The sequence below is a fragment of the Anguilla anguilla genome, chromosome 3, assembly GCF_013347855.1.
Source record: "Anguilla anguilla isolate fAngAng1 chromosome 3, fAngAng1.pri, whole genome shotgun sequence".
In the NCBI taxonomy this organism is placed as follows: Eukaryota; Metazoa; Chordata; class Actinopteri; order Anguilliformes; family Anguillidae; genus Anguilla; species Anguilla anguilla.
In genome coordinates, this window is record NC_049203.1 from 23,153,276 (window position 1) to 23,166,316 (window position 13,041).

The following is a 13,041-nucleotide window of genomic DNA, read 5'->3' on the forward strand; positions in this document are numbered from 1 at the left end:
GACCAGAAGAGAGACAGTGTCTGCAGGTTTTTTGGTTTCCTTTAAATTAGCAGTCATAAGTGGACTCTAGTCAATCTAGCTGTCTAGAACTGATCTGACAAATTAAATTAAATTGAATTAAAATGAATAGGTTACTCCTTTCTTTTTTGTAACATAAATATTTGTTTCTGAGATAATGTGACATTAAGTGGATAAATCACAGTGGGTAGCACTGTGGCCTCACAGCAAGAAGGTTTTGAGTTTGAATTGAAGCTTGTGGAGTTTGCATGTTCTCCCCGTGTCCGCGTGGCTTTCCTCCGCGTACCCTGGTTTCCTCCCACAGTCCAAAGACATGCAGGCAGGCTAACTGGAGACTCTAAATGGTCTGCAATAGATTTGGGACTTGTCCAGGGTGTATTCCTGCCTCTTGCCCAATGCATGCTGGGATAGGCTCCAGGACCCCCACACCCCAGACCAGGAATAATTGATGGATGGATAAATCATCCCTAATTCTTAAAGGTGTCTACTAAAAGAGTGTCTGCTAAATGCCTGTAATGTAATGTAATGTATAAAGCTGACAATCAACAGGTTGTCAACGTCAGGAATAGCATGCTGGAATGCTGGAACAACAAAAGGCTAACCAAGTTTGGAACCACTGGCCGAATGTATCACAGAAAAGGTATGGCGTTTATGTAATGCGTTGGTGTTGGAATTTCCACGCGTGAAGGTGGTTCTGTGCTCGCGCAGTGAATATCTGCTCGCGCTGATTATTGGCATTAAATTGACGCCATAAAAAGGTTACGTTTAGCAAATGTGCTACAGAGATTACAGTGTACGCCAATATTTTCACTCAAATACGACAAAAAACTAACTTAAAAGCACTAAGCAGTGAAGTTAGATTGATAGGCTACGTGGGGAAGTGCGCAGTATACCCTGTAGTTGTGATGAAATCGCGTGAGTCAGTACCAGCATCCGTTAGGGGGCACCAATTTCCAAAGTGCCCACCGTAATATGACGTCATTGGCTGTATCTTGCTACATTGAGAGAAATGCTATATCCGTCCTTTCTACTGAGTCCGCAATAAGAGAGGGAGCTGGTCTGCGAGAACTCAAATAAAATCCAACAAAATGATCATCTACAAGGACATCATCACGGGTAAGATCAAGTTTCAATGTATTTTATTATAGTTTCTTATTAGGATTTAATTACCATTTCTGTCGTATGATGCCTTAGTGTGAAAATATTAACGTTATTTTAATTTAGCTGTTTAGCTAGCTAGGCCTACAGGATGGCCTAGGAGCACGCAAGCGTACCTCGCAGTACCGTTGGCTCTTTGAATAAGGTTTTTCTAAAAATGTACCGTTCACTTCAGCTTTCCGTGCGTAATTAAATGGTGTTACGTGCCGTAATATGTTGTATTGCTATTCAATCCAGAAATTGAGGCTACATAGCAGTTTCTAGAACATACCGGCATTTTGCCGCTGTTACACCCAGGCCGGTAGCAAGCCAGCTAACGTTAGCTATCCCATTATTGAAGTTTTGACTTTTAGAATCATCAGCTAGATTACATTCCTAACTTAATTAAGCTAGCCTTTAGCTGGGGTTTTTGGATAACCGAAGTCATATGTTCATTATTTTTTGCGGTTTCAGTAGAGCTACATTTTTGCTAAGACTGTTGATAATCGATAGCATTGCGAAATACTAATTTGCATTGAATGATTCAACTAGCCAGCCAGAGTAGCTTGGCCATTTTATTACTTATCTGTATTGTAATGATAGCTGTTAAAATTATTCTCTGACCTACTCTGTTCTGTTACAGCAGTGTCTTATTGACTCCGTAGTATGACGGATTTTATTTGATGTTTAAAGGGCATTTGTTAGTTACCGGTAGTTGTCAGGCTTTATTGCTAAAGAAAAGCCATGGTACGGTTGTGCACATGCGCTGTCAAACGTGATACGAGCCGGTGCGGTTAAGCTTCTTGTTGCTTCATGTATGTGGTCGTCATACTCTTTCATTAACGTAAACTTTCCCCCTCTTTGCAGGAGACGAAATGTTCTCTGACATTTATAAAATCAAAGAGTCCGAAAATGGGATGTTGATCGAAGTTGAGGGAAAGGTACGTAATTCTTTAAAGAAAAGCTTTAGTTTAAGGTGCCAATTCAACTACACTGAGAATATCAGTCTGAACCCATTTTGTTTTTAGCACTGCTATAGTGATTAACTAATCGTACACTATTTGTGATCAGAGAAGCGTGTCCGCATCACTTAATCAGTCGTTAGGATGCCGTTTCTGAAATTTCCTTTCCCATTATATCAGTCTCCAGGTCCACTGTGTACAATGTACATTGATTGTACACCTCCATTTTTAGTTGAATTTTGCATCAGACTGCCACCATGGAAAAACACTTTACCGCAAGATGTGTCACTTGGAATAATTCAGTGGTTCCCTGCTCCTGGAGATATATTTCATTTCAACCCTAATGTGGCACACTCAATTCTACTAATTAGCAGCTCAAGATCTCTAGCTCTTGAATGAGGTCTGCTTTGTTAAGGTTAGAGTAAAAACCTACAGGTCAGTACATCTGCAGGAACTGGGTTGGGAACCACTGGCATAATGTTTTTCAACGACAAATTTGTGATGTGGTCAGACACAGGGTACAGCAGGGTTTCCAAATTGCGGCTGGCAAGTACTTCTGTGTTTGACTAAATGGAAGTCTTGGTCGATTAATAAGATTTATTTTCTAGTAGCTTTATTCCAGTAATACACAATCTGTCTGCTAGTTTAAAATGCAAATGCGATGTCAATAATTTGTGTACAGGTTGTTTACAAAAAGTTTAATTGTGAAATACAACTGCAGTAACAAGGTGTACAGCGTACCATATGCTTTTAAAAGCCCATTCGTCCAGAACCAAAAGAAAAAACATTACCATAACGATAAAGCCCGTTTGGTCAGAAAGAGAAAAATAAATGAAGATACAAGTCTAGATAAATACCAAAATAAATGGGGAGGCAATGAAATGTTTTTTGACCTGCTAAAAATAATTGCACAAATCCATACATAGGTGTAGGGTATTTGATAGACCGCACACGACAAATAGGCCTGCGTCTACTCAGAATGGTGGGCTGCTCGTTTTAGTTCCTGCGCAATAAAATAAAATAAAAAAACAGCCATTGCTGAACTTAAATACTCTTAGTCAACAACATAAGGAGTAAAATGCTGTTGTAGCCTTAATTCATTAAAATAAACATTTGTATTGACCATTAGTAAAATATTATTAAATGCTAACATGTTTTAAGTGAGACAACATAATGCTGCTATAACATTATGAAAATGTTACAGAATTGCAAACATTGCACCTTTGAATTTCCACGTTTCAAATGGAATCTAAGTAAGGTGATTGTAAATGAAATGTATAAACTATCAACTTTTTACAAATAGACTAACCTATACAAAGAAATGGCGTTGATCCTTCAAATAGCTGGTTTTCCCCTGTTTAGTGATAATAAGTTTTCTGGCTTGGCCTAAGCGACATATCGCTTCCTCAACATTTTGAGTTTCACTGTTTAAGGTAAGGTAATCTTATTATCCCCGAGGGGCAATTTGTTGCACAGCCAGCAGTAAATGCAGTCGTCATCAACAATCAACACACACCAATCAACACACAAACAATTCACACAAAAAACATAGAATTACATAACGTTATTCAAAAGGCCAATGGCAGCAATATATCCTATTTTGAATAAAACCAAAGTGCTGTACATTTAAAGCAGTTTTAAACGCCTAAATTGTCGTTTTAGCCCATGGCAATTTAAGCAAGGTGAATATATAAAGTAAAATCTGCTTTACAATCAATTAAATGTTATTAGATGGTGTTAACAATAATTTATTTACAGTCAGCCATTTTGTGGCTGGAATATTTAACCATTTCAATTAGACATATTTGAATAATTGGTAAATAGAAGGCTACTAGACAATAACATTCATTAGATATTTTTAATGATTAAATATATTGCTATATCCGCACCACTCCCTTGGTCTTAACCCGCTACATGCTCTCCATTGTCTGTGACACATTGTGTGGATTTGTAATACACAGTAAAATGTCCAGGGTTAATTTGGGACCAAACGTTATCTGTTAGTTTTGGATCAACACTGTAAGAATTGAATTAACACTGGACAATTTTCTGTTTTCTGAATACCAGCACAGCTCTATATATATATGTATATATGAACGATGCTAACGTGGCAAACCAACCTTGCCGACGATGCTACTGTAAGTTACTTTTCTTCACTCTGCAGATTTCACTGTGTTGTTCTTAACTGTGGGGAAAAATAACTAAAAGTAAAGCGAGCAGTACCATTCCATCGGTTTCCCAGCTGATCATACAACTCAAAATATTGCAAATTTGCACAGACTTTGCGAATCAGTAGCCGTGTTTCCATAAACGTATTTTGATGCGCATTTTGCTATTTATGGGAACGGCAAAATGCGCAAAAAGTACCTCAAATTCACAAAAGTTTTTACGCTCGCTTGAGTTGGTTTTTGCCTTTTTCGAGTTCATGCGCAAAATGAGAAATGGAAACAGTTTTTTCGAATAAGTTCTGACGTAGCGAACATTTAAGTCACATGACTGATCAGTTTGCAACCTCTTCTGCTCTGTTTATTGCAGCCATGCGTAACGTAGCCTATACCGCCAACTTCTGCCGTAACTACGCTTTGCGTAGCCTTGTTCATTCGCTCCAAACCAGTTAATGGAAACACTCTTAATTCGCATTTTCTTTTTTTGCGTTATTTCAAAAGTTTGCTTAAAATTCGCTTGACAATTTAATGGAAACGTGGCTAATAAAGATATCCCTTAACTGGAAGCGAATCGAACATTGCGATAGATAGGGTTCATGGGTGTTTCCGAATGCGGCATGCTTTGGGAAGAAATGTGGGATTCCGCATTAACGCGACCTTTGGGGCGGCTCGCCGTTCCCCTCCTCCTCCCCTCCTCGATTGCAGATGGTGAGCAGGACCGAGGACATCGACGACTCGCTCATCGGGGGGAACGCCTCGGCCGAGAACCAGGACGAGGGCTGCGATGCCAGCACCGTCAGCGGCATCGACATCATCCTGAACCACAAGCTCCAGGAGACCAGCTTCACCAAGGAGTCCTACAAAGGCTACATCAAAGACTACATGAAGGCGTAAGTGGCTGCCCCGACCCGGGTCCGCCCCTCGTGCGCCGCGGTCTTTCTTCCAGCCGCTGTTGCGACCCCAGATTATAACAAGGCCCGTTGTTGTTCTTGGAGATTTAATGTCTATTGAGGGATGATTTGACTGCATTAGACCAGGTAATGTACAAATGGTCCGCGCGCTGTGTAGAATAAATGTGGCCTTGGGTTTTGTTTAGACCGGCGAGTGAATCAAATGCCTCATGTGGATGGGAAGAGCCACAGCTTGCAGCCTTGTAGCAGGCTCTCCCTCATTCGCTCACCCTCGTTACATTCGTTACCGCGGACCCTCTGATAATGAGACCGATGCCCGCCAGTCGACCGCGGTTGCCATGGGAGCACGGAGGAGGGCACTGGCGGCGTTTTTGCACCGAGTGCGGTTGAACGCGATTGCCTGCTCCGTGGCTGACCCCACCCGAAACTCAAATAACAATGTTAATGTTTTTCCCCTTGGGCTGAGCTGAGCCGGGGCTATTTAGCTGAGCAGGCTGTTCGTTTGTCTTGCTGATAGCGCTGTGCAGACAGCATGTGCAGTGGATCAAAAACCACGACATGTCCATGCCTGTAGAGTGGAAACGTGGGCAGGGCTACGGGAGAGTTTATCGATGTAGATACCCATGTTGTAGATTTTAATCTAAGCGATAAGCCCAATATTACGCAAAGTAGAACCCTGGGAGTCTCCTGGATTACAAAAACGTTATGATAGATTGATGTTGTGGACCCCAGTTACGAATGTTTTAGCTTAGTTTCGGAGAAATCGTGTTTTTTGTTAGTTTGGTATTTGAAATGCCACAGTACCCATGAGCCACAGCATCTGTTACCATATCCTATGGCCAGAGCCTTGCTGAATCATGGAAATTTTGGTAGCATCTTTGTTGTCTGGTTTTCTAACTTAACCTCAACAAAATGGCCGACTACAGAAAATTGAGCTCTGCGATTGGGTCATTCCTAATGCAGTGCTCTTTGGGGCTGTTAGTTTGTCTTCTAAAGGTATATTGCAGTGTTGTACCTTTGCCTTTTTTCCAAAGAACCAAAATTCTTTCAACGCTATTGCTAACGTTTTGAGGTGATTATGCAGCTGGAAGAGTTTCATGCCTGTCCAGGGTTGTGAAATGCCCAAACGGCGCTTCATATTTAGACTGTCGTGGTAAAAAGCGAATAGAGCTTTTGCTTCTAGAAACAAAGCCCCTCAGTAACCACGCCCACATTTCCACTATATTCCCTGGCCCTCCACTGTGTACACCAGGGATACTCGAGGATCTGCCACGTGATGATTCCAGCAATGCTGGTCTTTATTCTTCCCGCCTGATCAGTGGCTAATTCAGTTGTGTGAGACCAAGAGAGTGGAATCTGTGACCCAACAGCGACAGTCACTTAAATATCATGTGGGAAAGAATTCCAGCTGGCCCTTGACAGCCATATTTGAGTGTTCCGGGTGTAGTCCTTTTAAAGGAATACGATATGGGAAACTGAACCCGGTTTCTGGAGGACCACAGCGTCCCAGTGTTTATTTTCAGCCTGTAATCGCCAGCCTGTTCAGAACCAAGAAACCCGGTGAGCTGAGTTCGTCAACAGCTTTAATCAATCAATCAAGTGTTGAGTAACAAAGAAAACAAGCACAACCTGTGGTCCTCCAGACCAAAGGTCAAGTAGCCACGGTATACAGGCTTGAATATGGTATACGACAATGCCAGCTGTTTTCCTTAATGTAAAAAAAAAAAAATAATTTTTACTGTTACTCCACATTGGAATGACTCTAATGCATTTGTACAGAATCAAAGCCAAGCTGGAGGAGATCAACCCTGACCGGGTGAAGCCCTTCATGGCCGGAGCACAGGGGGAGATCAAAAAGATCATGGGCAACATGAAGAACTTCCAGGTAAGGAAGCAGGCCAGAGCCATCCTGCTTGCACCTGCCAAGTCAATCGTGCCAAAATGACACCTTAGTACGGCGTTTTCAAAACTGGGTCCTGGGACAGGCTGAGGTGGTTCTGGGTCAGGCGGGAATCATTTTTTCACGTAATGATGCCTATTGAATTAAACTAGTTGGCGGCATGCTTAAATATGACAAATCATCAATTTGTTATTAGGAAATGTTTATTGTGTTACATTTAAATAAGTTCATACAAGTTCATACAAGCCAGTGAGTACAGTGAGAACTTCTGGTCTTGAGAGACCATATTTTTAACACTTAACAAACACATTGACACTGGTCAGATCAGACACTCTGGTTATGAGTATTGATATGCTGGGTAGTGTCATTGGAAATATATTTGCTTTCTAAGTGGGTTGGGGTTTAAAGATTGGAAACCATGGATCTTAGGACCCATCTGGAGGTGAGGATGGGTGAAGGCAGCTTGGTCCTTGGTGTGTTGGAGAGGCAAAAAAAGCCTGTTTCTCTCACTCTCTAGAAACTTAACCATTCATTTTAATGACCTAAAATAGAGCTGTCACTTCAGCTTTCTGAATATAGCGGTTGCCAACGTAATAATATTGTTTCAAAATTGAAGACCGTGTTCCAGAACGTGTAAGTAAGCAGGCCTCTGTGCTGACACGTGAGACTCACTGTGGTAAACATTGTGATATAGTAGAAACAAAGGCATCCGTAACCCTAGTCTCTTTCTCTGTCGCAGTTTTTCACTGGAGAATCCATGAACCCAGAAGGCATGGTGGGTCTGCTGGACTTCCGTGAAGATGGCATAACACCTTTCATGACTTTCTTCAAGGACGGCCTGGAGATTGAGAAATGTGTAAGTCCCACGCGCTCTGGTCTCGGCGATGACGTCGCCAGTTTTCTTGACAAACCGGCTTTTGGGTGACGGAGCATTTCCCTATGCAAACGCGTGTGAGGTTTCCCAATTTCGTGCAAATTTGACATTCCCAGGAAAGTAAACTGTGAAATGTAACGTTTTCTCGATGACAGTCCTGAACAGTCAATGTGAAATGTGAATCTTACGTGGTTGCCAGTGACGAGGTCTCCGCTTATCGGTTTGCACTAAAATGCAGGATCAGTGTTGCACTTGCACGTTCTCCACAATAAAGGTGCACATTCTCCACAATAAAGGTGCACATCACATTGAAACGAGAAAATGTCTTGGTCAGATGAAAAAGAAAAACGGTTTTTTGTTTCCCCTCTATTACAGTAACGCTTCTGGATTTGGTGGCTTGGAATCTCTACCACCTGTGGCCTCTTACCGATACAGACTTCCTAAGGTCATGGACATGGATTTGTCTCTCTGTTCCACGTTTGGAATGGAAGAATCTTCAAAGTGTCAAAAAAAATTTCAAATGTGTTTCGGCCCTCTAAGCAGCAGCCAGCCTTGGATCCGCGTTGCAGAAGGTGGACTCCATCGGAAAAGGACATCGGACAGTATTTCACTCGGTTGGCAATAGGAATGTGACAGCGTGAAAACGCTGTGTAAATATAAGTATTTTCTGCAAAGGACAGTTCTTTTTAATTTGCCCACTCGATTCATTGAACCCCTGGCTCCATCATTCTATTCAGTTTTATCATATGATATGGTCTCTCCCCCTCCCGCTCCCTCAACTGCTGGTCAAATGTAACGTTGGAAAATAAATAAATAAATAAAAAATGAACCACTGGACTTAAGTTTCAGGTGTCCTATAATCTGTGTTGCTGTCATTTTCTTCTGAGCTTTCAGGCTATGGAAGGCCTTTTTTTTCCCAAAATAAAATAAATATGGCTTTATGGTATAATAATAAAATAAATGCATACATATATACAGTATATATACAAATGGGTCTTAATTGTGGAATAAATCAATAACATGAAATATTTCATCACTCATTTTCACAAAATTATTTAAAATTTAAGTTTTATTTCAAGAAGGGTTTATTCCATAATGGTACTCTAAAACTACATTTCATAAAGATGCTTTTATTTCTAATAACAGCTTTCATTATGACACATTTCATGGTGTGGTCATATCAGGCTGCATGCATTATGCATAAAAAAGGTGTGACATGATTGATCAAAGTAACACTGCCTTGGACAAATGTAGGCTATTAAGCAGCAAGCGAGAGAATGGATACAACTGGGGGTAAGTAAAATGGTATCAAGTCAAGAGAAAAATAATGAAGAATTTAATAGTCATGTATGCCTGCAATTTATGTCCACACTTGTCATCAATAATGAAACGTATTTTCTCAACACTGGATCCATGCCAGAGTATGTCAGAGTGAACGAAATGGCACTGCAAGTTGGAAGCCCTCACATAAGTCTATTGGATTCTGATGATGGGGTGGCCAAGCATAGAATGTGCTTAGGCCCTTCGTTGCACTGATTGTTTCTATATGAAATCCAAACAGAGTGCAAAAAACTCAGGCAACTGTATGCAAGATGGCTGTGGGTGTTGCTCATTCAATTTGGCCTCATGGTGGCAGTATAACCAAATTTTTATTTCCAAGTTTGGGAATGAATTAGCTTCATAAATGTTTTATACACCACAGGAGACAAAAGACTTGCTTTCCCTCGTGATGGACGTCTTGCACGCTATGGTTGCAAACTGAAATTTGTATGTACATCACAAATCTGAAACAAAACCACGATTTTTCAGGTAAACCTGAATTATGAGAACACTACATGTTCCAAAACAAAGTATCCATTTAAAATATTCCATAGCAATAGGAATGCAACCACATAATTACATGATCACTCAACATCTGCCTGGACTCATTTTGTCATTGATTTTTTATTTTATTTTTTTAAATCAGGTTACCAGACACCACTAATCTTATTATAGTAGATCTGATTTGGGAACTGGAACACAAGTGTGCTACAAGCCTGACTACCCCATTTTGGCTATCAACGGAAAATGCATCTGATATTACCATTACCCTTATTCAGTGTTAAACCTACATTGACACAGGAAATGTATACAGCACTCCACATAACATTATACAACAATGTATTTGCACATAAATGCACCACACCTAAAAATGACTGCTTCACTGTAACCAGTATCAGTTCAAATGTAAATGAACTGGCAGTACCTTTCAACGTGGAGTGTAATGTCCAAGTATTAATGATTTGACTCAAGAGGCTTTCAGTACAGTTGCGAGATAAAGTTTGTGAACCCTTTGGAATTACCTGGATTTCGGAATTAATTGCTCATTAAATGTTGTCTGATCTTCATTTAAGTCACAATATTAGACAAACATTCTGCTTATACTAATAACACAATCAATTGCACTTTTTTCATGTCTTTAACACATTGTCTATACATTGACAGTTCAGGCTGGAAAAAAGTAAGTTGACACTTGTATCTAGTAACTGGTAGGACCTCTTTAGCAGTAATAGATACCGCAAAATGTTTCCTGTAGCTACTGATCAGACTTTCAGAGGTTGGGGGGAATTTCTCCTTACAAAACTGCTTCAGTTCATTGACATTTCTTGCATGAACAGGCACAACATGTCAACTGGGTCAGGACTCTGACTTGGCCATTCCAAAGCATGAATTTTCTTCTGTTTAAACCATTTTATTGTTGATTTACTAATGAGTTTTGGGTCATTATTGTGGCGTCACCCAACTTTGATTAAGCTTCAGGTGGCAGACGGCTACCCTGACATTCTCATTTAAAATTTCTTGATACAATTTTGAATTCCTTGTTCCCTCAGTGATCACAAGCTATTCATGTCATGAAGCAACAAAACAGCCCCAAACCAGGATGCTTCCTCCACCATGCTTCACAGCTGGAATTAGGTTTTGGTGTTGGTGAGCACTGCCTTTTCCCTCCAAACATAGCATTGTGCATTTCTACAAAAAAGTTCAACTTTTGCCTCAGCCATTCATAGAACATTGTCCCAGAAACATTGTGAAACATCCAGGTGGTTTTTTGCAAACTTGAAACGTGCAGCAAGAGAGCAGAGGTTTCCTTTGTGGTGTCCTCCTATGAATACCAGTCTTGTTTAGTGTTTTTCATAAGTGGATACATGAGCAGAGACTTTATAAAGTTCAAGAGATTTCTACAGGTCCTTTGCTGTTATCCTAAGGTTCTTTTCAGCATTGCACTCTCTGCTTTTGCCGTGATCTTTGCAGGATGCCCACTACTAGGGAGAGCAGCAACCAGAACTGGGTCAAATACGTATTTGTTTTGGATTCAAATACTTTTCTGTGCTCTATTGATCTTGCCTGGTGTAATTGAGCCTGCCAATATGACCAGAAGGTGGGGTTTGCACTTTTTGGCAGTATTTCATTGGTTCCAATACAATAGACAAGATCAGTAAAGCATAGAAAAGTATTTGAATACGTATTTGACCCAGAGACTGTAAAAAATATGGACAAAGCTACTGTGACGTCACCCATTGACTCTCCGTGGGTCTCCGAAAATACGTTTTGAAGCTCAATGGCGGGCGCGGCCATTTTGGAGTTGGAGCCAAAACCACAGAGTTTAAAATCCGCTCTGTGATTTTTACAATTTGATTGACAGTCCGGTGCGGAAAAGCCCATCAACCTGAACGAGGCTAGCTGACTGTCTGCCGTTATGTTTTAAAATATATTATCAGATGTTTACGGAGTTTAATTTCCATCCGTGACTGTACTGTCATGTAATCACGTTATATGTATGACATTAAAAATACAATTAGGCTATGTTCAGTTATCTTCAATTCATGTTTCTCAGCAAAACGAATATGCTTAACTAGCATATCAGCTTGCCAGTGAGCTAGGTAGGCTATCCGTGGTTAGCTCACGCATTAGCAATATGAACCACAGGGGAAGAACATTGACTACACTGATGGTCAATCAATCGGAGATGTGTAGGCTACTGGTGATTTGACTAGGCTAATTTTCGTATAACTGTCTGGTAGATCTGCTGTTAACCGAGCAAGTTATCGTCGTAGGTTTTCGCCAGTCAGTTAATGAGCCAGTAACTGCTACTACTAGCTACTCCATCGCCGTTTGTGGTGTTCACTTGCTGGGTGACGCTAGCTGACCGATCGTTCGCAAATCACTTTCTACCGAATATGTCAGCGGTTATTAACAAATCTACCAAGTATTTTAATAACTGATCTGCAGGCGTGTAAATATGACAACGCACTTTGTACAGCAAGTTTTCCACCTGGTGCATGAAGACAAAAATAATGTAGCCTACGTTGAATTTCTAATTATTATTAGGCTATCGTTTTTTTCTTGTAAATCATCAAAACCAATGGAGAAAAGCCAATATACGCAAGGAGCCCCCAGAACCGATTCTGAGAACCACTGTCTTAAATGCCTAGCTTGTCGGTCTCTTAAATGCTAAAAACATATTCCTTTCTAAATGCCAAGATGGTTAATTTCGTTACATTCTGTGTGTGTGATTTCAGCAAATGAACCTTGAGACTCTTAATTCGCTTCGTGAAACTGAAAAAGTGTTTATCCCAAAATCGGGATTATAGTAGCTTTGTCACATGCTTGAAGCATGGCCCAGGTAGACATTTACGGAATGTACACGACTGACAAGCCGCCAAACACGTTTGACAGATTGAATGTTTGCCGGTTAAGGTTAGCTAGCTAGTCAAACGGCTTGGTAGCCGAAGTTGCGAACTGTTTTAGCACAGGCTACTGCTGGTTTACCAAATATAGCAGGCTGATTACGCTTTCTGCCGAGTAATTATTTGGTTAAGTAGGCTAAAGGAAATAGTAAAAATTACTCGGCTACCGAAAAACTTAAGAGGAGGATTATTTTATGGTCGTCTAGTGCAGCTGTAAATAGCACACGCCATAATGAAATCACCACGAAATGGGATGCCTGCATTTTCAGACTTAGCACAGGCGGACCGTAGCCGGAGCCGCAATGGCAAGGCCAAGAAGCGCCACCGCCCACCCCAGTGACCATAGA

General features: G+C 40.8%; 1 protein-coding gene across 1 annotated transcript; it reads left to right on the forward strand.

Moving 5' to 3' along the window:
• The first annotated feature begins 983 nt into the window (after nucleotides 1-983).
• Nucleotides 984-8,809, forward strand: LOC118223014 (translationally-controlled tumor protein homolog). The gene is made up of 6 exons (XM_035409058.1): nucleotides 984-1,134; nucleotides 2,023-2,096; nucleotides 4,988-5,172; nucleotides 6,973-7,078; nucleotides 7,833-7,949; nucleotides 8,343-8,809. Exons 1-6 carry the CDS (start codon nucleotides 1,107-1,109, stop codon nucleotides 8,343-8,345), a joined length of 513 nt encoding a protein of 170 aa, XP_035264949.1. The 5' UTR covers nucleotides 984-1,106; the 3' UTR covers nucleotides 8,346-8,809.
• Nucleotides 8,810-13,041: the final 4,232 nt, after the last annotated feature.